Below are 27841 nucleotides of genomic sequence, written 5' to 3'. Positions count from 1 at the left end.
GTTGTTTCAGGGTGTACCCCTCCTGGCCTGGTGCCCTGCAATTCTGGGATGAGCTCTGGATTGTCACAACCCTAACAAGGAGAAGTAATTGACAAGTATTTTGGGTAACCCTACTGAAAAATTTACATCCCCTCTACATCTGGATGATTTTTTTTTAGTGCCTCTCTCATTGCAGGTAATTCATAGTTCTACAGGCCAGTAGTGCTTTGCATGATTTAATATTGTAGAAATCATTTTTGGTTTAGTTACGAAACAAATGGAATTAGATGAAGAAAGGCACTTAGTACTAGCTTTGACAATTTTATGTCTGAAATGTACAAGAACAAATGTGTAAAAAGGAATTTTCAGAATTTTGAGGGTAAGAAAATATAAAAATATGGATTATCACTGCAAATGGAAATAAACTGAAAGTTACTGCAGCATAACATGCTGAAATGTACAAAACAAATTAAAACAATCACTTCGGAAAATGTCTTGTGTGAGTGCTTTTTTACTAAATAAACTTCAATACATTTACTTCCAGTGCAACTGAGCACTGCTATTAATGATGACTGATGACAACAGTGATACAGCATCTAACAACAAACTTTAAACCACTGTTAACAACAGTGTGGAGTGAATTTTTAAAATGGGCATAATAAAATAAAATCTTTAGCAAATTTATAGGGGAACAAAACATATTTATATTATTATTTCATTTAAATGTTCAGATACAACAAAATACATTTTAGGCAGCAAAATGAAACAGTAATTTCAACCAGAGTGAAGCTGGTAAAAAAAAATTTTAAATAATTTAACTGGATAGTTTTCTTACATTAGTCACTAGTTCAACAACAGAAATTATAATGACTGTAACCAACCAGCATTTGACGAGTAAAACAAGAGAAAAATGTCACAATCAGTACTATAACATGCAGCCCGCCCGCTTCAATGATGGGACAGTAATGAAATGAAGTCAGTCTCAAAGAACAAGAAATCATGTCTATTGCTGAATTTTCCAACATTAACATAGTGGTACTTGCAGCATTATTGTAGTCCCTGATTGCCTGTGACTACTTTATATTTTCCTAAAAAGGAATGATTATGCAACTTAGATTCTACAGACTTACAAATCAAGATAAGTTATAATATCCCAGAATTGCATATTTCCTGTTATCATTAATTGATTTTATTTTCTAACTCCATTATATCATGTTCAGTCAAAAAGTATCCGTAATAATGAGACTGTTAACAGAAAGCGTTGCCTTTGACCTTCAACACACAGCACTTTAAAACTGTGTATGCTCATTTTTTACATTTCTTTGCTCTTCATAAGATTGCTGGCCCTCTTTTGTAAAGCCTCCCTTTTGGGCTTCCTTTAATAGGACCACTAAGTTTGACATAGTAGTGTTTGGGTCCAGCAACTTAATAAGAGGAATGTTCACACCTCTTTCTTTGTAGATGACATTCTGCAAAGTCAGGGCCAACATTGAATCAACACCCACTGCAGAAAGGAGAGTGTCATCATTCAGCTCATTAGCATCTATATTACATGTTTTAAGGAGCAGATCCTTGACAAACTCATCTGGGGAAGAGGAAGACTGTTCCTGCTCAACTGTGTTTTCAGTGATTCTGTGAATTTTAATTTCTTCATTAAACATTTTGATAAAGCGCATTCTTTGGTAGATGTTTTGAGAAAGGACATGGGTGTACATATTTCTGAAATTAAACTTGCACACAACCTGCTGGGGATTGTTCAGCAACAAACAATATTTCAGACATTCATGAATTTCTGGTATTTCCATTGTCGCTGTCCCCTTCTCTTCCAGAAATTTCCTTAGATGATCCTTGTTCAGAAGAAGGCCAAGGTTCAAAGCCCCCCAGTTAACTGATTGGCCAGCAAGTCCAAGGTTTCGCCGATAATGACAAAACATGTCCAAGAACGAATTTGCGGCAGCATAGTTAGTTTGGGCTGGGCTCCCGAGAAACGAGGAGACAGATGAGTAGCACACAAAGTAGTCTAATTTACATTTCCTTGTAGCAGAGTGCAGATTCAATGCTCCATTCACTTTTGGCCTTAGGACATTCTCAAAGTGTGATCTGTTAAGCATTTCCATAAACCCATCGTGCAAAACAACTGCACTGTGAAAAACTCCTGCAATCGGACAAGAGAGGAAATGTTGCTCAATGTCATTGACTGCCTTGTCAACTTGCTTTGAAACTGAGACATCACACTGCAAGGTTATTACAGAGACACCATGCTGACTCTGTATATTTTTTATGTCTTGCTGCATTTCAGATGAAGGAGTCCTTCTGGAAAGAATGACAATTTTTCCTCCACCTTTCTGGGCAATAAACTTCACTGTTTCAAAGCCCAGACCCGAAAGTCCTCCTGTCACAATGTACACAGAATTTTTCTTGAAAAGTTGTATCTGACTCTCATTCACTGGAATGGTGGATATTTGGTTCTTTCCCCCACCACTGAGTGCAATCACAGGCATGGGCTTAGAGCTGAAGTACGATTTAAACTCTGTATCTGCCAAGCAATCAAAGCTGCCAGTATTTGCCCTCTGAAATGTAGTAGTTTGCAAATCTAAAGATCTCTTCTCTAAATCCATTGATTTCAGCCAGTTGTAGATCTTGACTTTTTTCTCTTTCAGATTAGCTTTTTGGAAAATTTTGCCCACATGCAGAGTCTGAATGTAAGAATTTTCATTGTCCCATTTACATAACTTTTTTTGGAGTGCTGATTGCTGGTTATCGTGGACAACAACAATGTGCTTCACCGAGGCAATGCTGCATGCATTATTAAGTAAAGCTGCATCAAATGGAGGAAGAAGGACAAAGGCATCACATTTTTTCATGTCATTTTGTTGCCCATTAATTTCTATTCTGGCTGTAGCAGTCCATCCAGAATTGTTGGCTGTCCGCACCAAGATTTGCACTAGAACCGAGTCAGGGCTGGGTGAGAGAATGCCTATCCTTCTCAACTGCTTCCCCTTTGGTAGCATGTTATGAAAGATCTCCCATGACAATACAAAGTACGAAATGCATGGCACTTCCTTCAAAAGTGGAAACCGCTTTGTTCTGTAGAATACATCTTCAGGAAGTACAACTTTAGAAGAAACAGCCACGGGGTAACACGAGGCAACGTGATCTCCCACTTTCAGCTTGCTCACACCCTTCCCTACAGCAGTAACAGTGCCACTGAAGTCAAGGGCCAGAAGTTTGTGGTTCTGAGATGTGTGTCTGTTCCAGTACATCGTCTGACCAAACTTTAGATCAGTGACACTGACTGGAAAGTAGTCAGATGAATGAACGCAGACTTTGTCAAGCTGCACTTCAACATTTTTCCTCTCCAGGGGATTGTTTGCAGCAGAAGGAATGGCTGATAGACAGGTTGTTTTATAGGCATCAGCAGTTTGCAATGAAAAATACTGTAAATCTACAGACAGAGCTTGTTTCTCACAACCAATAGTAGACCTGATGGGGGTACGTGTCATACCAGCAGCATAAATCTGACCTTTAGAGATCACCAACTCTGGATATTTTCTGCAAGGGTATGACTGAATAATCTGACCCAAGGCCCTGATGTCCTCAACTGACACAGAGCCAATATCTATCAGTTGAAAAATCATACCAGAAACTTCAGCTGCACAACACCTTATCATTCCAGGAAGTGTAAAACTTGTAGTAATGACATCAACTGCATTGCCAGCTAGGCCGAAAGTCAGTACTCTGAAGGAACCAGAAAATTTCTCCGCTTTCAACTTGAGAATTATTTGTTGCAAAATTTCACAGCAGTTTACCAAGCACATAAGACTGTTCTCTGCAGTCTTATCACTGAGGTTTTCAATACCCCACATGAAGAAAATTTCACTGCATTCTCGAATGATTAGTGGAGTCTTCTGCTCTGAAAAAAAACGATCGAGGCTGAAGTTTTGGTTTTGGTAAGGAATGTAAAATGACCCCTGGTGTAAGTACTGGTGCAAGGTCTCAGAGATACCAAGTGTGTCTGCAAACACTAAGGCTTTGGGTTTCCCATTGAGAATGACATCCTCTGAGACAACAGTCAATTGGTTCTGGAAAAAAAGCTCTTCAGCAATGTTAGAATGTTTTCCTAAATTTTTGATCCTTATATGTTTTGCCTCAATCAGCACATCACCAGTTTTGGTGGCAAAGCAACCACATACCTCAACGTAGTCAGCTCCTGTACTGGTTTTTCTTAGATATAAAGCCATTTCCTTCTCCAGGGGTCCTAAAATGGTCAATGAGCCAATAGCAGAAGGAAATCCAGGCCTGGATTTAAATCCACTTGTTGGAAATATGACTGTCATTTGCATAAGGTAATCCAAAACAACTGGGTGAATGTGGTAGTCATACAACTGGCTACAAAGTTCCTCAGGGACTTTCACTAATGAAATAGCCTCCATGTACTCATCTCCATAGTGTATGTCTCCAAGTCTCTTGAAAACTGAACCGTACTCAAATCCCACTTGGGAAAGCTTGTTGTAGAGTTCTTCTGATTTTACTAGTGATTTGCATCTTTCAAAAATGCAATCTAGAGAGATATAGTTCACTTCGGCCTCACCATTCTGGGTAACGTATCCTGTTGCATACACAGATAGTGGAGACTGTATTTTAAACAAAATTCCCATTTCTTTTGGCTCAAGCAGCACTCTCATCTCAGGTGAATTCTTCTCAACTAAAAACGGAGTGTGGAACTTGATCTCGAGTTGTACGGAAGTAAGTGGCATTCTTCGTTTTAAATTTGCCATGAATGATGCCAATCCCAGTTCAACATACAATGAACCAGGAATAATGGCAATCCCTTTATTTTTGTGTCCAGAAACAAATGACATCTCCTCGGAGTCCAAAGTGCAACTGAATTCTTTATCATTAATGGCCTTAGCTATGCAAGGATGTTGAAAGCTGGAAAGCAATTTGTTGTGTCTTGGTATTTCAGCTGGGTATATCTCCTTCTTCACACAGTCAAACTGATACCTTGGAAAAGGTGCTGGTACTGTTTCATATCCAGTGTAGAACTGATCCCAGTTTATTTGCACTCCCAGCTCAAAGAGTTTGGACACAAGAGTCGCCAGTGACTCATGATCCTTTTCTGGCTGCACAGAAGTCAGTACTATGGTGTCATTTCCTAGTGTCTCTATGATATTCCGTTGCAGAGCCCGTCTTGGACCTATCTCAACAAAGACTATATTCTTCCTTTCTTTGGCAGCTGACTTCACCGCTTCTTCAAATGCAACCGGCTCCCGAATGTTCCTTGCCCAGTATGTCCCAGTGAGAAAATCCATTTGGGAACAAACCCTTCCTGTCACTGTTGAAAACAACTGTGTCTCCATTTCATTCCCTTGCAAGGTACCTATGCTGGTCTCAAGATTTGACAGGATAGGGTCCATCATGTGGCTGTGGTATGCAGCAGGAACATCCAAAATGTGAAGGAAAACATTTTTGCTATCAAATAAGGTTTTGAGTTTGTCATGAAGACTTTCAATAGCATCTGCATCACCAGATAAGGTGCAGGATTGGGGGCTATTGAAGGCAGCCAAGCAAATCTTCCCAGAATAGGCTGAAAGGTACTTCAAGGTTTCTGACACCACTATGTTGCTGACAACCAGCATTTTCCCACCAGTCACTTGGCTCTGTAAGGTGCTTCGGAAGTAAATCACCTTCACTGCATCTTCAAGAGACAGTAGACCTGAGCAATGGGCAGCAGCAACTTCTCCAACAGAATGTCCAAGAACCACATCTGGTTTGATACCCCAGTGCTTCAACAGGCTATAAATGGCAACTTGGATGGCAAAAAGCATTGGCTGGAGAACACTGGGTTTGAAAAAATCTTCATCATCATCATCACTTTCAAGCTTCTGTACCATGTTTATATTACTGTATTTCTTGAAAAGGATCTCAACCTCTTTTACTTTTTCTAGGAAGAGATGTTCCTCTTTCAACAGTTGCTTGCACATACCTCTGTAGGTTACCCCATTTCCACAAAACACAAAAATTACCTTGGGGTCTGGCATTGAAGGAATCATTTTTTTGTTTAGGGAGGATATAAGTCCATTCTGTAAATTACTGAGAGAAGATGCCAAGAAGACTCTTCTGTATTTGTGCTTTGCATGGCTTCTCCTACAGGCTGATGTATATGCTAATGTTTGTAGGCTCAATTTGCTGTCAGTTCTTATTTTTTCAGCTGTGTCTTCCATTATCATTTTAAGAGATTTTTCAGAAGTTGCAGATAATATGAACAACTGAAAACAATTTTTAGTCTTTGCTTTTCTAGAGTGTGATTTTTTGCACTGTCTGACAAGTGCATGTGCATTGGTGCCTCCAAATCCAAAATTGTTGATTCCTGCCACCCTGCCAACTGGATCAGCACTTTCCCATTTCTCTACTTTGGTGGGGATTTTTAGATTTAGGGCTTTGGTATCTATACTGGCACTGTCCTCAGAATAGAACAAAGAAGGAACTATAGTCTCGTGGTGCATCATCAGAATTACCTTGATGAGTCCCGCCATTCCGGCTGCAGATTCCGTGTGGCCGATGTTACCTTTCACAGAACCAATGTAAAGTATTTCTGATCCTGGTGGTCTGGCTCTGGCAATGACTTTGGAAATGCTCCCAGCTTCTGTGGGATCCCCTACAGGTGTTCCAGTCCCATGAGCTTCAATATACTGGACATGTAATTTATCAGTGTCTGTAGAGTAAATTTGGTGCAGCAATTTTTGTTGTTGAATCATAGATGGCTTGGTGATTGGAGTGATGGTGTGGCCATCTTGATTGATTCCAGTTTTCCCTATAATGCACCACACATGGTCAAAGTCTTCCAGAGCCTGTAAAAATTTAAATGGTGGTGTGTTATTTATTCTGAGTTGTACAATGATTTGGAGAAAAGTGTCTGCTAAATAAATAAATATACATGTAATAAAAAATTACCCATTTACTTTAAGGGAAGAACTAGCTTTTGCCACCATGTAAACATAACTAACACCTATAAGCATAATTAATGTAATAAATAATGATAACTTAACGAATAGACTCAAAAAAAGAAAAAACAACTCACTTTCTTCAGTGGCTTCAGGAGGACAACCCCACAACCTTCTCCTCTTCCATATCCATCTGCTTTATTGGAGAAAGGCTTGCTGGTCCCTTCAGGTGAGATCATTTTTGCTTTGCTGAGAGCAACAAAGACCCGTGGCTCAGTGATAAAGCTAACACCTCCACATAGCGCCATCTCACAGTCTCCTGAAAACAACAGGTAAAAACAAATCTTATATATAATAAAACAGCCATATCTTCTACATTTTCAGTAACATGCTTAAACAGAATATTAAATCCAAATTTATTCATCTCTATGCAGGTACTGGAAACCAAGACCAAAACTGAAACATTGTGCTTGCATAAATATTTAGATTATAGTCCTTAATATTTGGTAAAGCTACATTTTGCCACATTAACAGCTTTGACTCCACTGGGATAGGTATCTCCCATTTAGGCACACCTATTTCCCCACTCCTCTTGACAGATTGGCTCTAGCGCTAGCAATTTTCAAAAAACACCAAAGCTTCTTGATAAGGCTGAGGTTGGGACACTGACTGGACCAGTACAGGTCATTGACTGTTTTGTTTTTCAGTCCCTCCAGTTTGGGACAATTGTCTTGCTGAAACAAGAGCTTCCTACCAATTCTGTTTTTCCCAGACTGCAACAAATTCTGTAACAGTGTTTGTATGTATTTTCCACCATCCATAATTCCTACAATAATAATAAGGTCATCAGCCCCTCCTGATCAAAAAGTATACTATACCATAATGGTGCCACCACCATGTTTCATTTTAGGAAGGGTACTTTTTGGGACAGCGTTCCTTTTACACGCTGCAAGGTATGTTGTGTTTTGACAAAAAAGCTTAAAACTTTTCAGAATCTTTGCTGAATCACTTTGGTGCTGGGTGGCAAACTCCAGATATACTTTGAGTTGGTTTGTCTCATTTTATTCTTACAGCTCTCCTATACAAGCAAGTATGATTGATGAAGCGCTTTTGAAATAGTTGCCTAATGCACCTTCACTACACTTTCGACTTTCTCCAGGCAGTGCCAGTGTGATCTGATACACTTTCCACTTTCTGATTACTGCACCAACAGTGTGTCATACACTTCCTGTATATTGTGTTATAGCTGCTTCCTTCTCCACCTGCCTTCCTTAGGATACATTTCAGTTGCATTTCTTTTATTTAGATTCACTGACTAAAGTGTGTGGTGATGAAATCCATCAGTGTTATGAAAACAGAGTCTACTCTTGTCAAAAGCAGTATGAATGACAGTATAAGTGCCCAAGCATTAGAGAAGTATCAGCAGTAAAGAGTCTCTGCTCAGAGTGAGTATGCGGGCACTTTGGCCCATCGAATGGCACCCCTATATATACATATATATTATACATATGCACTCATTTTAAATATTTAAGCAGCTAGAAGTTTTTTCATTGTGATTAAGTGTGATTAAGTTGTCATGTGTTTTTTGTTTAAACATGTTTCTAAAAGACTTGTCTGTGTTCCTCTACCAGTGTGTAAATTTTTCCAGATTCAGACCACACACACACACACACACACACACACATTTTCAGAGCCGCTTGTCCCATACGGGGTCACGGGGAACCGGAGCCTACCCGGCAACACAGGGCGTAAGGCCAGAGGGGGAGGGGACACACCCAGGACGGGACGCCAGTCCGTCACAAGGCACCCCAAGCGGGACTCGAACCCCAGACCCACCAGAGAGCAGGACCCGGTCCAACCCACTGCGCCACCGCGCCCCCTCAGATTCAGACCAGCAAAGGTAAAAAAAAATGTAAATACTGAAAGATCAGAAATTTTCCTGATCCTGAAAACATATAACCCACGATGTAACCCTACTAGTAAAAGGTTACCTTGTTTTATTGCCTGGCATGCAAGGTGGAGAGCCACCAGGGATGATGAGCAGGCACTGTCGATGGCGAATGAGGGCCCAGTGAGGTTGAAGGTGTAGGATATCCGGTTGGCAGCTATACTCGTAGCTGTTCCAGTGCTGTTGTAGTGGTCTATCAGGTCAGCTGTTCTGTTAAATTCTTGTTCATAATCTCTGTTCATGAGACCTCAAGGAGCATTTGACAAACAGATGAAACTTTAGCTTTCAAAACCAAGACATTTAAGGCTTACACTATATAAAAGTGTTTATTTATTAATACATGTGTTTGTTTATTGTTAATTCATTACAAGGAAAGAATAATTAGAAAATGATGTACTGCTTAGAATTCCTGAAGCAGCAATCCTCAGTTTAAAAACGGAAATGGGGAGTTGTATTTTTTACACTGCAGAATTTGTTTTTCATATTACCTATCCCATGAATGAATGAAATGATTAAGCTGCATTATTAAGCTTTTACTGAATGTGATGTAGTGGGTGGACTTACAAACAGTATTGAGTTATGAACCATCTGCCTGTCCCAATTTGTCCCAGTTTGTAAGATGAGGTGTATGGGTGTTTCATAAAGGCTTGCAGCCTGCTAGTGTGATTTGTTCAATAAAATGAAGAACATGAGGGACATTAAAGCAATCTTGAGCCATGCCTTAGAGAACATGCTCAAAGAAAAACACCATTCAGCTTTCACATATTCTCATTGTGCAGTATTACACACACTGTCTAAAACCGCTTGTCCCAAGCAGGGTTGCAGTGAGCCGGGGCCTAACCCGGCAACACAGGGTGTAAGACTGGAGGGGGAGGGTATACACCCAGGACGGGACACCAGTCCGTCACAAGGCACCCCAAGCAGTACTCAAACCCCAGGCCCACCAGAGAGCAGGCCCCAGCCAAACCCGCTGTGCCACTGTGCCCCCTATGCTGTATTACTGTCAGACAAAATAACCTCTTCTATGACAATTAGTAATGGATTCATGCAGTTAACTTTAAAAAAATTAGGTAGTGTACCTCTATGTGAGTTGATACTTCTACTAGTATCCGTAAGATTTTGGATTTACTTTAAGAAACTGTTGTGAAGTAAATACATAATTCCATAGCTCTTAAAAGTATTTTTTACACATGTCCCATGCATTTGGACAATATCTAACATTCAGCATAAAAATGATGACAAACACATACATGTTTCACACCCACTTCTCATGCAATTCGTTCTTCATACCTTGAGACCTGTGTGTAATTCACTTTGATAGTATTAATCTTCATTTTAATTAATAACCTGCCCTGCTTTCAACATCAGTTAATCAGTCAAAATATTTCTGTCCTTGGGCCACAGGCAGCCCAAAAAGAAATCTTATAACATAAAATTGATCATTTTTATGAACTGCATGAGAATTTATACTACAAAAATAATTTAAGAAATGTTTTAACATCCATGCTAAATGATTGCTAAACCAAAAAACATGCTAAATAAAAACTTACCAATGAATACACCTATACTTATTCCACTGGCCTTCTCCATCGGTATCCCAGCATTCTCTAGGGCTCTGTAGGTGCACTCCAGCAAGAGCTTCTGCTGGGGGTCCATGCGATTAGCCTCCGCATCAGGGACGCCAAAGAACTTGTAGTCAAATTCATTGAATCTAAAACAGAAGGTAAATGTTATACCTAATATCTTAGACCATAAAGCACTGTACTTGTGACCTAATGCTCAGTAGGCAGGCTAGTAGTTAGAACTACCACCTTGCAAATTGAAAGTCTGTAGTTCAAAGCCCTGCTTGCTCCAAATTGCTTCAGTAAATTTACCATTTATTCACTCAGCAGACACTTTTCTCCAAAGCAACGTATATCTCATGGAAAATACAATGTGTGCATTACCTTAGCAAAAAGAGAGACATAGATGCAAACACATGATTCTTAAGCACAGTTAGTTTGTTTATTTCCAGTACACATGTCCTTTGGATAAATAATTATAATTAGCTTGATGTTCTGCAAACCTACCACAGTTAGCCTCCTTGAACAAATGTGTTACCCGCATAAAAATTTATACTAACAATATTAAATCAATGTAGAAATAGATATTCTTTTGAAGTGTCAATGAGAAATAAAGCTTTGCTAATCTGTTAAAGGTCTAAATTCAAAAATATTCATATATAATTTTAATACACTCATACAACAAGGTGCTACGCGTAATGGCAGTTGTTTGTAAATCCATCCATTACATTAAAAGAAACAAATGCTTATATGTAGCTCAACCAAGTCCTGTTAAAAATATCAGATAAAAGTAATAAATTTAGAATTTGATGAAAAATTTTATTTATTTTTTCAGCTTTGACCATGAGACAGGGTACACCATGGATGGGATCTTATTATCTTTTATTAACTTAAAGAAACATTAAAGTTAAGTCTGTTTTAAAATGAGTGACCTCACAAACTGCACGTCTCGCTTGTTACTGAGGATAATAAAAGTGTCCGTGTGGATGAGGTCGATTTATCACATAAACATGTCATCAACATCTGGTCATTTTTGGTTTGCAAAAAGAACAATCAATCAAGCTCTGTATATTTTCTGGGTAGGTTCTTTTAAATTCTGAGATATAGCTACAATCAAAAAATACTAGTATAATAATCAGTGCCGCACAGTTCTGAGGAGCTGCCCCCTGAAAGCGCTTGTATGGTTTGAGTGCGGTTTGCTGCCATCTAAAGGCGGAAAGTGGAAATGCAGGGCGTTTTCTCTCAGCGTCACAATTTTTGAAAAGAGAAGGCGAAGAAAATGCTATTAAAATTAATTAAACTTCGTTCCTGGTGAACTTGGGTTCGATCCCTGTCCAGTCTGTGTGGAGTTTGTATTTTCTCCCCATGTCTGCATGGGCTTCTTCCCACAGTCCAAAGACATGCTGTTCAGGTCCCCCCATGTGAGAGTGACAGAGTGTGTGTGTGTGTGTTCCACTGATGTATGGATGAGTGACACAGTAGTGTATCTAGCAGTGTAAGTCACCTTGGTGAATGGGGTGTGTGGGCTCATAACACTAGTTCATTGGAAGTCGCTTTGAAGAAAAACATCTGCTAAATAAATAAATGTTTATTATACACAGTATACACACACACACACACACACACACACACACACACACACACACACACACACAAAATGTCTATAGCCGCTTGTCCCGAGGAGAGTTGTGGGGAACCGGAGCCTAACCCCGCAACAGAGGGTGCAATATATATATATATATTATATATACAGAATAGCCGCCTTGGGGACCTTCATTGAAATGAATTTAAATACTATATAATTTTGTATTTTAATTAATTTTAGAAATCACATTTTTTCCAGAACAAATAGTAATAATTAGACCACCTCGCAGTGAGATGTCAGCGAACGGAATGAATTATTCATGTTCTCTGTGGGAAGGTTGTATATAAAAGACATATTATTGCCACCCTTACAATTATCCACACAGGTTTAAATGTATTATTACTGATGAAATCTTCAGGAGACGTCAGGCCTCACCTCTCAACGAGAGCAGCTTTGTCAGTGATTGATTTTCCTGCCTTGCTGTGGTCAGGATCACACCAGTGTCTGGTATCAAATCTCTCCTCCGGAATCTGAACAGTACAATTCTTTCCCTCCAACAGAACCTTCCAGAAGTTTTCAAGGCCTTCACCTGAAAAATAAAAAGTATATGCATTTCCAGTATTCAGTAAACGTATATGTACTGTAATGTAACGAACCAGGTCGTGCTACCAAAAACTGAATAGATCCTTTACCTCCGGGAAAATTGCACCCAATGCCCACAACTGCAATGTCTTCAGCAGAGTCCTCCATGCTTAAATCACACTAAAGAAGAAAACATAAAGGATCCTTTTTCATGAAATACCAACACTGTGTAAAGCGCAACTGCATCATAAACACACCATATTGTGGTAGACTGTCATATAATATAGGAGTGCAATAAACATAATACACACACACACACACACACATTTTCAGAACCGCTTGTCCCTCACGGGGTCACGGGAAACCGGAGCCTACCCGGCAACATAATATCCTCAAATTATTTTTTATTTAAGATTTAGTAAGATTAGCTACTCAGAACCCACCTCCTGTGCACCATTTCTTCTGAACTAATTCCTGTAGTTTCTCCTGGTCTTTTATATAGCCGCTGCGGTGGAGTCGGGTCAGTACAAGAACAACGCACTTACAAGATGTCATAAAAAGTCCAATAGATGCCCAAAGTTCCTTGTTCCTTGTTCCTTGTTTTTCTGGGTTGTAGGTGCATTTATGTCCACTGTCTGCATGGAATGTAATTCTCATATTAATTTGTATTTCTGATTTCTATTGTTCCATTATATTATGCACTTTCACACAAAAAACTTTTAACAATATACTTTCTCCTTCAAAATAGATGGTACTTACCTTTAACATGAGGTCTGACAAATATTACCACTGTATAGAACTTACACTATAGAAAGTATATAATTTAATACTTTTCCTCCAATTTTAATATTTTCAATTTTTACATATCTGTATTGTATTACCAAAATAATAAAAAATTTCAGAATAATTTTCTGAAAATCCTGTACATTTTACTCTGCAGCGTAAAGGTTCTAAGACCGTTCTGTAGGTTGTAACTTTTAAGCTTGAGAACAGCAAAAAATGAATGGAAGAGAAACAAGCAAAAATGATTATAGTGTACAATGCCACAGTCTCGCTGTGATCAAGTCCCATTTGAAACAAAAGGTATTGTGGAAAAACTGCAGATGATGTGACTAAGAAACTGTATGTTATGAATTAACAGCCTTCAATAACACTTACTTAAAAATAATTATTCCAAATACTCTGCAAACATCACCTGACTCCACAGTTGGGACCAGAATTAAAAGAAATATATATTGAATTTTCAGTGTAGAGGGATCCAGGCTTCTTTTTACTTTTAGGACTTTAGTAATTCTATAATATTAATCTTAAAAACAGGGGTGTGGGGGTGTGGTGGCGCAGTGGGTTGGACCAGGTCCTGCTCTCCGGTGGGTCTGGGGTTCGAGTCCCGCTTTGGGTGCCTTGCGACGGACTGGTGTCCCATCCTGGGTGTATCCCCTCTGGCCTTACACCCTGTGTTGCTGGGTAGGTTCCGGTTCCCCGCGACCCTGTATGGGACAAGCGGTTCTGAAAATGTGTGTGTGTGTGTGTGTGTGTGTGTGTGTGTGTATATCTTAAAAACATGTAAATATTTTCACTTTAACTACAGTGAATTACTTTCACACAAAGGTTAAATATGCTTTTTGCAACTCTAGTACATCACATTTAATCAGGTTCACCATGAGTCTTCACTGTATCATCAGGACTATCCAACCCTCAAGCTGATAAAAGATTACAGTCTGCTGTTTAGACAAGGAAGTGAATTTCTGCAACCCACGGAAAGCTTTTTTCAGGAAATCTTTTACATATTACCAGAAAATGGGGTGCAGAGTCCAAGTTATCTGAGCTTTAAAAAAATGTAACATTTTACAGCAGTAAAAGGGGAAGCAATAATTTCATTTCTTGATGTCTGATATGCAAATTTATAAGCATCACACTGTAAATTGCTTTATTACAAGTTTTTTCCATTTTACATGGTTAAAGATAAAATCATCAAGAATGGCGTGCATACAGTGCCATGAAAAAGTATTTGCCCCCTTCCTGATTTTTTTATTTTTTTTGCATATTTGGCACAGTTAAATGATTGAGATCATCAAACAAATTTTAATATTACACAAAGATAACCCAGGTAAATACAAAATGCAGTTTTTAAATGATGATTTAATTTATTAAGGGAAAAAAGCTGTCCAAACCTACCTGGCCCTATGTGAAAAAGTAATTGCCCCCACCTTGTTAAATTATGCCTGAACTGTGATTAACCACATTTTTTGGAAAGCTGAGTTAAATTTCACTTGCCACACCTAGACCTGATTACTGCCAGACCTGTTGAATCAAGAAATCACTTAAACAGAACCTGTCTAAAAGATGTAAAAAGATCTCAAAAAGCAACACCTCATGCCGCAATCTAAAGAAATTCAAGAACAGATGAGAAACAAAGTAATTGACATGTATCAGTCTGGAAAGGCTTTGGGACTCCAGCGAACCATGGTGAGAGCCATTATCCACAAATGGAGAAAACTTGGAACAGTGGTGAACCTTCCCAGGAGTGGCCGGCCTACCAAAATTACTCCAAGAGCGCAACGACGACTCATCCAGGAGCTCATAAAAGAACCCAGAACAACATCTAAAGAACTGCAGGCCTCACTTGCCTCAGTTAAGGTCAGTGTTCATGATTCAACAATAAGAAAGAGACTGGGCAAAAATGGCATCCATGGGAGAGTTCCAAGGCGAAAGCCACTGCTGACCAAAAATAACACAAAGGCTCGTCTCACATTTGCCAAGAAACATCTTGATTATCCCCAAGACTTTTAGGCAAATATTCTGTGGACTGATAAGACAAAAGCTGAACTTTTTGGAAGGTGTGCGTCCCATTACATCTGGAGTAAAACTAACACGGCATTTCATAAAAAGAACATTATACCAACAGTCAAACATGGTGGTGGTAGTGTAATGGTATGGGGATGCTTTGCAGCTTCAGAACCTGGACAACTTGCCATAATTGATGGAACCATGAATTCTGCGCTCTACCAGAAATTCCTGAAGGAGAATATCTGGCCATCAGTTCGTGACCTCAAGCTCAAGCGCACTTGGGTTATGCAGCAGGACAATGATCCGAAACACACCAGCAAGTCCACCTCTGAATGGCTCAAAAAAAAACAAAATTAAGGTTTTGGAGTGGCCTAGTCAAAGTCCGGACTTAAATCCAACTGAGATGCTGTGGCATGACCTTAAACAGGGCATTCATGCTCGAAAACCCTCCAATGTGGCTGAATTAAAACAATTCTGCAAAGAAGAGTGGGCCAAAATTCCTCCACAGCAATGTGAAAGACTCATTGCCAGTTATCGCAAACGCTTGATTGCAGTTGTTGCCACCAAAGGTGGCACAACCAGTTATTAGGTTTAGGGGCAATTACTTTTTCACATACGGCCAGGTAGGTTTGGACAGCTTTTTTCCCTTAATAAATGATATCATCATTTAGAAACTACATTTTGTATTTACTCGGGTTATCTTTGTGTAATATTAAAATTTGTTTAATAATCTCAATCATGGGGGTGCGGTGGAGCAGTGGGTTGGACCAGGTCCTGCTCTCCGGTGGGTTTGGGGTTCGAGTCCCGCTCGGGGTGCCTTGTGGCGGACTGGCGTCCCGTCCTGTGTGTGTCCCCTCTGGCCTTACGCCCTGTGTTGCTGGGTAGGCTCCGGTTCCCTGTGACCCCTGTATGGGACAAGCGGTTCAGAAAGTGTGTGTGATCTCAATCATTGAACTGTGACAAATATGCAAAAAAAAAAAAAGGTCAGAGGCAAATACTTTTTCACGGCACTGTATGCTTAATGTTTAACATTTCCTGTGAGGTGGTATGATAGCTACAGCACTGCTGTCTTCTAGCTCCAGCGCTGTTTGGAGGTACAGTAAATTTGAAACTGGCTCAGTCTACAAGGCGTTTGTATGGTTTTCCTTTGGGTACTTCTGTTTCCTCCCCTGTAGTGCAAGAAGATATGTTTCTGGTTGACTGGTGGCTCTAAATTGCCTATGAATGTGTGATATCCCTAAAATGGACTGGGATCCTTCCTGGGGAGTTCCCCGTCTCGCTTAAGGCCCTGAACTTCCTGGAAAGGCTAATCATCACATCCCTGATTGTGGAATCAGTTATCAGGAGGGTGTCGGTGTAAAACAATAAAGAGCTAAAGATAAAAAAAAAAAATGAACAAGGAAAGAAACAACTGTACACAACCTTTAAAGAGAATTCTTTACCATTTATTAATACAGCATCACTGAATAAACCTTTACAATGTTTTTCATACAATGTAGACTGTATTTTGGAGTGTTATGATAGGTAAATTTATAAACTAAAATGCCACTAAAACAACTGTAGGAAAACACCTGTGATTTATGGCCATGACCTTTTTAAACTTATGGTTCTGAACTAAAGTAAAATAAGCCGCCTGAAATTTCAAATAGAGTGGATTAACATCCTTATGGTGGTGCTGACTATAAATAAAATTTCTAAGCCATTATATTTGGCAGTCAAATTTAGTTCTGATAACTATGCATGAGTGATGGATATTCAGATATCCATTCACATAAAAAAATTCAAGATCAGCTAGGGAATGCTGCTGGCTGCACTGTACTGTACTTCCTTTTGAGGAGAAAGATGGGGAAAATGCTCCAAAAACTAAATTATAAAAATGCTGTTTTTGTGTTTTGGAATTAAAAAAAAATCATTATTTTTGTTGAGCTCATCATTGATTAAAAATTAACTGATCTGATGATGACTGTACTTACAGAAACCAGCAATCACTGAGTGGTCAGCTCAAACCAACCACACTAGATCTGAGCCCAGGCTATGTTCAGGCAGCAATACCTCAAACCCATGGCTCCCTGAGGATGCTGAAAATGTGCTCTAATGTTGCTGTTGTTGAAACACAATCTATATTATGGAGAATGGTTTGGATCAGGGGGCGCAGTGGGTTGGACCAGGTCGGCCCGGGTCCTGCTCTCCGGTGGGTCTGGGGTTTGAGTCCCGCTTGGGGTGCCTTGCAATGGACTGGCGTCCCGTCCTGGGTGTGTCCCCTCCCCCTCCGGCCTTATGCCCTGTGTTGCCGGGTAGGCTCTGGTTCCCCTCGACCCTGTATGGGACAAGCGGTTCAGAAAGTGTGTGTGTGGTTTGGATCAAGAATTTAACACCTGGGGCTTCTGCTTTCTAAAGGGCTGCCTAGGAGACCAGCCATGAACACAAAACTGATTACATTTACTATGGCAACTCCATTATATGTCCTTTATAGCCATTCAACTGGAGCAGCAGGAGCTATTGAAGGCATCCTAGAGCATGTGCTTTCAGGTCTTATTCATTATAAAGGTGGTGTAATGGTTAGCAACGTTACCTTTGTACATAAAGGTTATAGATTCAAATTCCCTTCAACCTGTAATGCCCTTGAGTAAGGTACTTACTCTAAATTGTTCCAGTAAAATTACCCAGCTGTATGACTGGGAAGACAATTGTAAGTATCTTAACAGTATAGGTTTCTCTGCAGAATCAGTGAAATGTGATGTACTACTATTCTACACTTCAATAAAGTCAAATACCACAGGTTGTTTTACAATAAGAGTAAAATTTTTAACTAAGACATGCAATCGGTTACAGTAGCCACAAACAAAATTACAGCTTTTATAAAAGCTGGATAATGTAACGAGCTGCGTTACCAGTGTTCAAACGGGGAATGCGTTTGTTGTAAATAGCTGAATTGTGGGTAAATTGTAAATAGAGGGTTCAACCACTAGGGCAATTTATGGGGAAACTAATGGGGTTGACTGTGTCTGCGAGTGTCTGAAGACCTGGGAGCCCAAAGTCACTAAGTAGGGTGAGAAGGCGGGCAGGAGGTACAAGCCCTGGAAGAAACGGCGTCCTTGGACCGAGAGTATTATTTCTCTGTGTCGATGTTTACATACAACGTTCACGATGAACGTACCCTGTGTGTTCTTCATTCTGTTCAAAGACACGGCACCGCGCGCCCCAATAATATTAAAGTAAACACTAAAACTAAGTCTGATATAAAAAAAAAAAAACAATCGCACTACACAAATTAAGATAAATAAGCAAGTCACAGCTGCGGATAAAAAAGCAAGCATCACTAACTCAGTCCATCAATAAACCGACAAATACACACACATTTTCAGAACCGTTTGTCCCATACAAGGTCGCGGGGAACAGGAGCCTACCCGGCAACTGGGGGCATAAGGCCGGAGGGGGAGGGGACACACCCAGGACGGGACGCCAGTCCGCCGCAAGGCACCCCAAGCGGGACTCGAACCACAGACCCACCAGAGAGCAGGACCCGGTCCAACCCACTGCGCCACCGTGCCCCCTAACCAACGAATGAAAGATGGTAAAACTAGGCATCCTGTAGACATTAAAAATATATGAATAAATAGCCAAATGTTGAAAATGGCACAAAAATGAAGTGCTCTTGAATTTGTAAACTATCTGCACTGTTTGACATTACAGAGGATACATTTTTATTTTTAGAAAAGTCTGACTACTATTTTAATGCACTGTCTATAAAATATAATGTTCTATGTATTCGGCTGCGTCGGAGGTTTATGGCTTTTCCCTAGTTAATCATTAGCCTGAAATAATACCGGGATGATCTCCGTATCCACAACGGAGAACTTCCCTATTTTCCCTCGACACAGCCTCCTCGGAGTGACCTCCGGTCCTTCTGTTAGACCGCAGACAGCGTGAGATCCGCACGTGGAACACCATGAGTCGCTGGCGCACAGACTGCATTGAGAAGCCCCTGTCCAGGCTGTTGATGGCACTCGGCCGCGCCGTGGGCTCTCACCCCTGGCCTTTCTTCATCCTCCCCATGCTCATCTCGGCAGCGCTCGGAGGGGGATTCTACTTCCTCAAAGACAACGAGACGAACAACATCGAGGAGCAGTTCACGCCGGTCGACGGACCCGCAAAGCTCGAGAGGACTTTTGTGAAGCAGAACTTCCCCCTCGATGCGTCCGCCTTCTCCGTGCAGAGACTCTACAGCGAAGGGACGTTCGCATCTCTCATCGTCTCGCCGGTTCCTCCGGGCAACAACATCCTGAGCGAAGAGGCGTTCGCGCAGATCATCGGCCTGGACGCGCTGGTGCGCAACCTGTCTGTGCGCGACGGGGGGCGCGATGTCACCTTTGCCGAGGTGTGTGCGAAGGCGCGCGGACAGTGCGTGCAGAACGAGATCCTGGAGATGATCGACTGGGACCCGGCGCAAATAGAAAGGAGCCCCATCGCGTTTCCCCAGCACATGGTGCAGGGACGCGGCCTGGTTTTCCTGGGAAACTCGCTTGGTGGCGTGACGGTGAACGAGAGCGGCTTCGTCCAGAGAGCCGAGGCGCTGCGACTTTATTACTTCCTCGAGGAGAACAGTGAGATGCAGATGGAAACGTCCTTATGGCTCGACGAGTTTCTTCGGGTCTGTGACGGGTTGAGCGTGGAAAAAATCAAGGTAAAACATTAAATGTATTTTTCCAAACAATTTTAATTAGGATTGAGTTTGGGATTGTTTTACAGTTAAACTAGATGCCGTTATGAAGTCAGCACAACAATACAATGTTACAAGTTTGTGTTCAGAAACATTCTGAATCTTCCACTCTTTTGTGCTTAAGCAAATTAGCTTAATTAAAAAATACATACATATATATAATACTTTGAGACCAAATGTATAATTTTTAGTTTTGTTATGAAATGGGAGTTTGTCGCACATTATGTTGCTTGTACCTTCCAGTGAAAATAACCGGTTTCTTGGTAGCTCACGTACTAAATACCACTTCCGTTTTTTTTTTCTCTTTAGAATATATTCACATTAAAAGCAACCTTCCAGTGACAAATGTGAAACAGCCTACATACATTTGATAATTATGCCTGGTTAAAAAAAGAGACAAAATAGCATAAAATTATTAAAATAGCTTATTGAATCTATTACATAAGAAAAAAATATAAAAAATAAATTATCTTGTAAAATACATACAAACTCACATTCTTGCATTCATAAGGATTAGTGAGAACCTGGGTATTGTTTTCATATTTTTTAACTGAGGGTCCAGGAAAAATAAACTTACCCAGAAATACAGGGCGCAAGGCCAAAGGGGGAGGGGACACACCCAGAACAGGATGCCAGACTGCTGCAAGACACCCCAAGCAGGGCTCGAACCCCAGACCCACCACAAAATATATAAATAGAAAAAATATTCTAAAAAATTATAGAAAAAATATAATTCAAATAATTTAAACAAACAAAAAAACAATGTTTCCAAACACCCCCTGCAGTAGAGCAATCTTTGGCCCGACTGTGTTTGTACCCCCATGTTTTTATATGAACTCGTTCTCAGAATTTAATATTTTCATTAAAAAGAAGCAAAAACGTTTCTGTGTATACCTGAATTTTATTTTTATATTAGTCCTTGAATCTTATCTACAGCAAATGTAATCTCTTAGCAATATAATACTTTTTTATTTCCTGACAAAACCACTGAGAATTTACTCTAAAACTTACATATATTTAAAACAGAATTTTAGTACAAACAGGTATTTAATGTCTATTTGTATAACTCGTATAAGAAAAATATCTAAGCCAATTTTTTACATTTTGGAGTGTCACAGCTTTGATTAAATTGTTCATTATTTAATTAAATGTTTATTGCTATGGTTTGTTCTTCATTTTGCATGTTTTCACAGGTGTCGTATTTTACATCAAAATCAAGAGAAGAAGAGCTTGACGCAAACAGTAAAGAAGTGATCCAGTTATTTTCAGCGACATATTTCTTGGCTATTACCTTCTCAATTGTATCTTGCCTAAGGTTTGCCAATTGCTTTTTTGAACTCAAACTTGCAAAATCTAGACATTTAAAATTTAGCCCCAGAGATACATCACAACTGTACACTGATACCTCCTGTTATGTACATTTGATATACAAATCTTGGAAAATACAAATATTTCCTGGTTTATTTATTTCGTTATTTAGCCCATAACTGGCCTGCATTTCCACTTGCTGCCATTAGTTGGCAACAAAACACACAGACACAGAAGAAACTTAAGTCAAAAATGAAACGTAGTCTCGTAACTGCCTGGCACCCTGTCCACAGTATATCCTGTCTCACACGCCATATGTTTTCATGATAGATGAGCGGAGACCCTGCATTGTATGAGCTATTGATAAAAACAGAATAAGTCCTACAACAAAATTTTAAATTCATTATAGCTTAATTTGATGATCTTACAGAACTTAACCTATGAATAAATTTTGGACTTAAGATATATTTTTACACTTTTATTGATTGTAATGTTCTAAACAAACCTCCGGTCTCAGTTTCACTCATAAGTTGAGGTACAGTTGTATTATATAATTTAATCAAAACTTCGTACCTATATGGTTTTAAAAACATGAAAACAAAACCTTTCACAACTTTTGAAATCCTTCTTGAAATTGCACTTTGTAAAGGGATCCAACTTTTCAGGCTGGACAATGTGCGGAACAAGGCGTGGGTGGCCACCGTTGGAGTTATTACTGCTGGACTGGCTGTGCTCTCCAGCTTTGGGATGCTGCTGTACATCGGTGTTCCTTTCCCTATGACAGTTGCTAATGCTCCATTCCTGATACTTGGTAAGGCACTCCCCTTCAATTTATGAATTGATTTTATAAAAAAATCTGCATCAAAATTGCTAAGTTAAAATAAATACTATACACATTGTGATTTTGGTTAAAACAGACGATATATTAAACTCACTGTTCTCTGCTTTTTAGGAATTGGGGTTGATGACATGTTCATCATGATATCTAGCTGGCAACAAACAAAGGTCCACGATGAGGTCAAGGATCGTATGGCACACACCTACAAAGAAGCAGCCATTTCCATCACCATAACTACACTGACTGATACCCTAGCTTTTTACATTGGTATTTTGACTCCATTTTCTTCTGTTAAGTCGTTTTGCTTGTACACTGGTACAGCTATTGTGTTCTGCTACATTTACAATATCACATTTTTTGGTGCATTTTTGGCCCTGAATGGAAGAAGGGAACACAGTAACAGACACTGGCTGACTTGCAGGAAGGTTCCAGTAGAATCATCACCAGAAAAATCTGCCATTTATAGTATCTGCTGTACTGGGGGCACTTATGATAGAAACACTGGGACAGAAGAAATTCAACCAGTTAATAATTTCTTCCTGAAATATTATGGCCCATTTCTGACAAAGCCATGGACAGTTTTCTTTGTGGTTCTCCTGTATGCAGGGTATTTGTCTGTAAGTATTTACGGGTGTTTCCAGATTAAGGAAGGAATAGACCTAAGAAATTTGGCAGCAGATGATTCCTATGTTGTTAACTATTATAACGATGAAAAAGAGTACTTTACAGAATACGGCCCAAATGTCATGATAGTTGTAACAGATGAATTTCCATACTGGAATAAAACAGCCAGAGTTAGTCTTACCAGGAGTTTAGAAAAGTTTCTGAACCTACCATTCGTTGATAAAAGTTTGTTTTTGTCCTGGCTGGATAATTATGAATTGTATGCAAATTTGACTTTGTTAGATATAAGTGATGAAACTACGTTTAAAATTAACTTACCTCAATTCACTAAGTTAAATTACTTCAAACAAGATGTCAATTTCACTAATAATGAGATTTATGCTTCCCGCTTCTTTATACAAACAGTAAACATAACTAATGCTGTTGATGAAGAAAACATGTTGAATAAGCTACGAGACACTGCTAAGGAAGCTTCAGTTGATGGTCTTAACTTTCTGGTTTACCATCCTGCATTTATTTATTTTGACCAGTATGCTGTTGTTGTGGACAACACCATTCAGAACATCCTTCTGGCCACAGGAGCCATGCTGGTGGTGTCCCTCTTATTGATACCAAATCCCCTGTGCTCCCTGTGGGTTACATTTGCCATCGCATCTGTCATTGTGGGTGTAGCTGGATTCATGGCACTGTGGGATGTTAACCTGGACTCTATATCGATGATTAATTTGGTGATCTGTATTGGCTTTTCGGTGGACTTCTCAGCTCACATTTCTTATGCTTTTGTCTCCAGCACCAAGTCAAGTGCAAAGGAAAAAGCCATAGAAGCCCTTTTTACTCTTGGCTACCCTATTGTTCAGGGAGCTGTTTCTACCATTCTTGGGATAGTTGTATTGTCTGCAGCAAAGAGTTACATTTTTCGGACTTTTTTTAAAATCATGTTCTTGGTTATCTCATTTGGAGCAATTCATGGCATTACTTTTATTCCAGTTTTCATGACTGTATCAGGAATCTGCAGCAGCAAGGACAAAGTCAAAGCGAATGTAAGCGACACTGAACCAATAGAGCAAATTAATAATGGAGCAATAATCGCTAGTGACAACTCAACTTCCAAAACTGAATATCATAAAAATTTGGCGCTTTTCACAGTCAGTGATAGCATGAACTTGCGTATGAGTGCATTTCATAATGAAGGCCAAAAGAGAACATCACAAAAAAGGAAATGTGAAAATCTAGATCCCGACTGTTATTGAAATCTACAATTGTCACGATGTGCCTTTTTATAAATATTCTCTATTTAGTTTAATGCAGTTCAGAAAAGGTTTAAGATTGCATTAAATGTCTCAGAAACTTCCAAGGGTCCCATCCTAAAGTATCATCATTGTCATTCCTCCACATGAATAGCAATTATAATTAAGTTCGATGCCAGATTTTACTGCCAAATTCAATCCCTAGAGTAATAATATTTAGCACCTTTCAATTGTATGTTTGCCATTTAAACCCAAAATGCAACAGTAAGTACAAATATAATGTATTATTTTTCAGTAAAATTATATTTTGTAAAATGTCAGATGCACTGTTTTTTTTAAATCATTTTACATTTTCAGAAGCGAACTATCTAAAGCACTTTCTATTTTTTAATTTTAGTTTGTAGTGGCTAATTTTATTTACACTGGATACTGGTGTGATGCTGCAGCTGGTGGTGACAGACAATAGGATGTAATATTAATCTTCACCTGACACTGGATGAATAATGCCACTGAGGTTTCTGTTTTTAGCTGAGCTTTTTTTTTGTTTGAGCTGTACATTTTTTAAATTTTCATATTGCTCTCTTTTTCTGCTTTCCATTTCACTGGCTCAAGTGTTCATGTTTATGTTTTTCATAATATGATAGACTGTGTCATCAAGGTTACACCACTACCTTTATGGTAAAACTGAGTCTCTCTATAAACATATTACCTGGGATGTCAATGTAATAAAGAGGATGATTTAAATATTCTCAAAAATGTCCTTGAATGAAATGCAAAATGGCCAGCTGAGTGACACACTTAAAATTTAAAAAGAACTTCCCAAGTAGGGGCAGCTGGAAGTGTAATTGTTAGAGCTCCTACTTTTGGACCCAAAGGTCATAGGTTTGCGCCTCACCTCCAGCTGTAGTACCCTTGAGCAAAGTATTTACCCTAAATTGCGCCACTAAAAATTACCCAGCTGTATAAATGGGTAAATAATTGTAAGAAGCTTAACATTATAAGTTGCTTTAGAGAAAAGCATCAGTAAAATTAATAAATGTAACTTTATTTACTGATTCTGCCTTACTCTAGTATATTTTTATAGAAATGCCCCAGGAACATCTTAGCTGTGCTTTTAGTACAAGGCTACTCCGGATTGTTCAGATACTAGTTTTTTCCCATCTTTGAAATGTGACAGATTAAACTTAGTGGAGGGATATTCATGCAACTACTCGAAAAGCCATGAATATAAAGCTGCATTTATCCCCCTCAGTTCCCACTATTAGCTAGTCTAATAAATATGTGGTTGTTTCAACAGTTGAAATAACATCGGAACTTTTGGATCATTTGAACGAACATGTAAAATTATGTTACTTTTCTGGATCTTCTTAGATAAAGCTGTATGACCCTTGCAAACTATTGTAATCGCATTCTTTGTAAGTTGTATTATTTATTTGTGTTTTTTGCACTGTCCAGTAGATTGTGTCTATACTGTTGTAACTCACTGCTGTTCTGCTTATAACTTATCCAAAAAAAGTGCTCTTAAAGTCAGGCTGAATGCTGTAATCATTTTGTTATTGATCGCCAACACTCGGGAAAACGACACGAGGTGTACGATGTGGAATGAAGACGCTTGTGTTTCTCTTTCGTCCGAGCGCGTTTTGCTGCCACCTAACGGCTGAATTCGAAAATGCAGTTCACGTTTCCGTCACATCTTTTGGCAAATGGAATGAAGAAAAAAAATGTGTTTAAAAATAATTCAACTGGAAAATGTTTGTCTTAGAAAGTTTGTTACGCTAATGTGCATAATAAATGTACATCCACACACTAACTAAATCAGGGAATACACAAAAACAAATACTTCAGGGGTCCAAAATGAAAAAGCAGGTAAAAACAATGCCTGGAAGTTAAGTCCCAAGAGACAAGTGAGATGAGAACGTCAAAAAGTCGGAACCCAAAGAGAACCTTATTCAGCTGGGGAAATTTTTAGTGGACCAATTCAAGACAAGTGTTTTGATTCAGAGAATTACAGAACAGGGATTAAAACCCAGGTGTTTTCATTATATCAGAATCATGTCATGAGGTCTGCTTTCTGCAGCTAGCTACGTCATTGAAACCAACACAAAAATCCCACATCTCTAACAATAAATAAATTCTAAAGCACAGTTAACTCTACTACATTGCCTCTTACCTTATTTCTGACATTCTTTCTTCTGAGTTTTTAATCACCAAAATCTATAATATTCCTCATCGATTTCGGCGCATGCGTCCAGTCGCGAGCCGAAACTGCACGAGCCGCTCCCGCTCCGGCGCTTTGTTCGGCAAGGCCGCTACGCCGAACCCTGGAACGTGGATATCACAGTCTTCTCACGTTTTCCACCTGAGCGGCGCAGCATGCTAATGTAAGGCGAATGCCCTGTGCCTGTTTCGGGGCGGAGTCGAGCGTATTCGTTGGTCATGCTGGTTGCTGTCTGGACGATGTCCGTACAGAGCTACTCATCTAACAGTGTTACCATGTAAATGTGGCATAGAAGTCGAGTTCTCTTTCTGGAGAGAAAAGGACCTGTGTCTAGAATGCAGAATTATCATTTGAAATAACTTTCTGCTTTTGGAAAGACACTCAGTAAATCAAAATTTGAAAGCAATCATAAGGGAAAAATGTGAAATTCCGACACATGGACGGTGTAGGAAACATCAACGGAAGAGAAATTCTTCGTGTCGAGTGGCTCTTTTAAGGCACGTTGAAAGAAACGTGTAAAACCGTGTTAACAAATCAAATACTTTAAAAATTATTGATTATGTACAAAAAAGGACCGATTCCAAGAAGGAACACCGGATAGAAGTCTAAATACCTTCGAATGAAAGCTGAACTGAAAGGTCTGCACTTCAAACCAAGTCAGTTTCGTTTCAAACGAACTGCATCGGAATACGGAGCTAAAACAGCAAAAGTTGTGCCACTGTCCAAATACCAAGAAGTGCACTGTTTAGATGAACCTGTACAAACCGAAAACATTCAGATAATAGTTTAACTGTGCCTGTGTAAGTGTCAAGTTTTGATACTATGCTGGTGCCAGCCTCATAAAACAGGCATTTATTCAAAAGATTCTTATTGACACTAACTTAAGTAGATGTCATCGTTCTATTTGCACACCTTCACACAATATTTTGAAGTTCTGCACTACAAATATTTTATTTGTCCAAGTAAAGAATCGTCAAATGGCCTACATGATTACATTAAATGGACCAGCTGACACACACTCAAGAACAACTTCACTGACAGGCAAGTTTACAGTATTTTGTGAGAGGAGAAACAGAAGAAAGCACTTATTATTATTAAATCAGTCACTTTGGAAAAAGTAATGTAACAGCGCTGAGGGGAATAAATGTGTAAATAGTTGGCATTAGTGTTTATGTGTGTGTGCATAGTTGTGTGTGGTTCCTGATTGGTTGTCGTCCTATTTATGTTCAGTGTCCGAGAGTGGAATTCTGGGGAGTCCCGGGGGGGAACCCCTTAACCATGGGGTGCAGCAGGGGGGCTGGGAGTGACCCAGGGGGATTCTGAAGTGTTCTGCTGCTGGGAGATGTGTATGCTTCTAATAAAGAGCATGTTTATTTCACCCTGTCTGCCAAGCTGGTTTCTAGTAGCTCTGTGGAGGGACACTACAGTAAGGAGAGTTTTTTTTTTTTTTTTTTTTATATAAATACTTGTATGAAATCCAAATTAAATATTAAGTCAAA

The 27841-nt window shown here is 39.4% G+C and overlaps 2 protein-coding genes across 3 annotated transcripts; one reads left to right on the top strand and one right to left on the bottom strand.

Moving 5' to 3' along the window:
- Positions 1-735: 735 nt before the first annotated feature.
- LOC108927804 (reducing polyketide synthase BOA6-like) lies at positions 736-26459 on the bottom strand. 2 transcript variants are annotated; one of them, XM_029246113.1, is made up of 8 exons: positions 26295-26459; positions 13044-13235; positions 12711-12780; positions 12454-12607; positions 10422-10582; positions 8915-9118; positions 7061-7242; positions 736-6830 (listed from the first exon to the last, which is right to left on the bottom strand). In XM_029246113.1, exons 3-8 carry the CDS (start codon positions 12766-12768, stop codon positions 1269-1271), a joined length of 6321 nt encoding a protein of 2106 aa, XP_029101946.1. In that variant the 5' UTR covers positions 12769-12780; positions 13044-13235; positions 26295-26459; the 3' UTR covers positions 736-1268. The 2 variants fall into 2 exon arrangements, with proteins under 2 accessions (XP_029101946.1, XP_029101945.1); XM_029246112.1 differs by lacking the exon at positions 26295-26459 and having other exon boundaries at positions 13044-13389.
- LOC108927637 (patched domain-containing protein 3-like) lies at positions 19211-24038 on the top strand. Its single transcript, XM_018741045.2, has 5 exons — positions 19211-20071; positions 21301-21422; positions 22081-22226; positions 22368-23917; positions 24024-24038. Exons 1-5 carry the CDS (start codon positions 19337-19339, stop codon positions 24036-24038), a joined length of 2568 nt encoding a protein of 855 aa, XP_018596561.2. The 5' UTR covers positions 19211-19336.
- Positions 26460-27841: the final 1382 nt, after the last annotated feature.

The sequence above is a fragment of the Scleropages formosus genome, chromosome 19 (genome assembly GCF_900964775.1).
Source record: "Scleropages formosus chromosome 19, fSclFor1.1, whole genome shotgun sequence".
Classification (NCBI taxonomy): Eukaryota; Metazoa; Chordata; class Actinopteri; order Osteoglossiformes; family Osteoglossidae; genus Scleropages; species Scleropages formosus.
The sequence above is the reverse complement of the archived record's forward strand: the minus strand, read 5'-3'. Positions and strand labels throughout refer to the sequence as shown.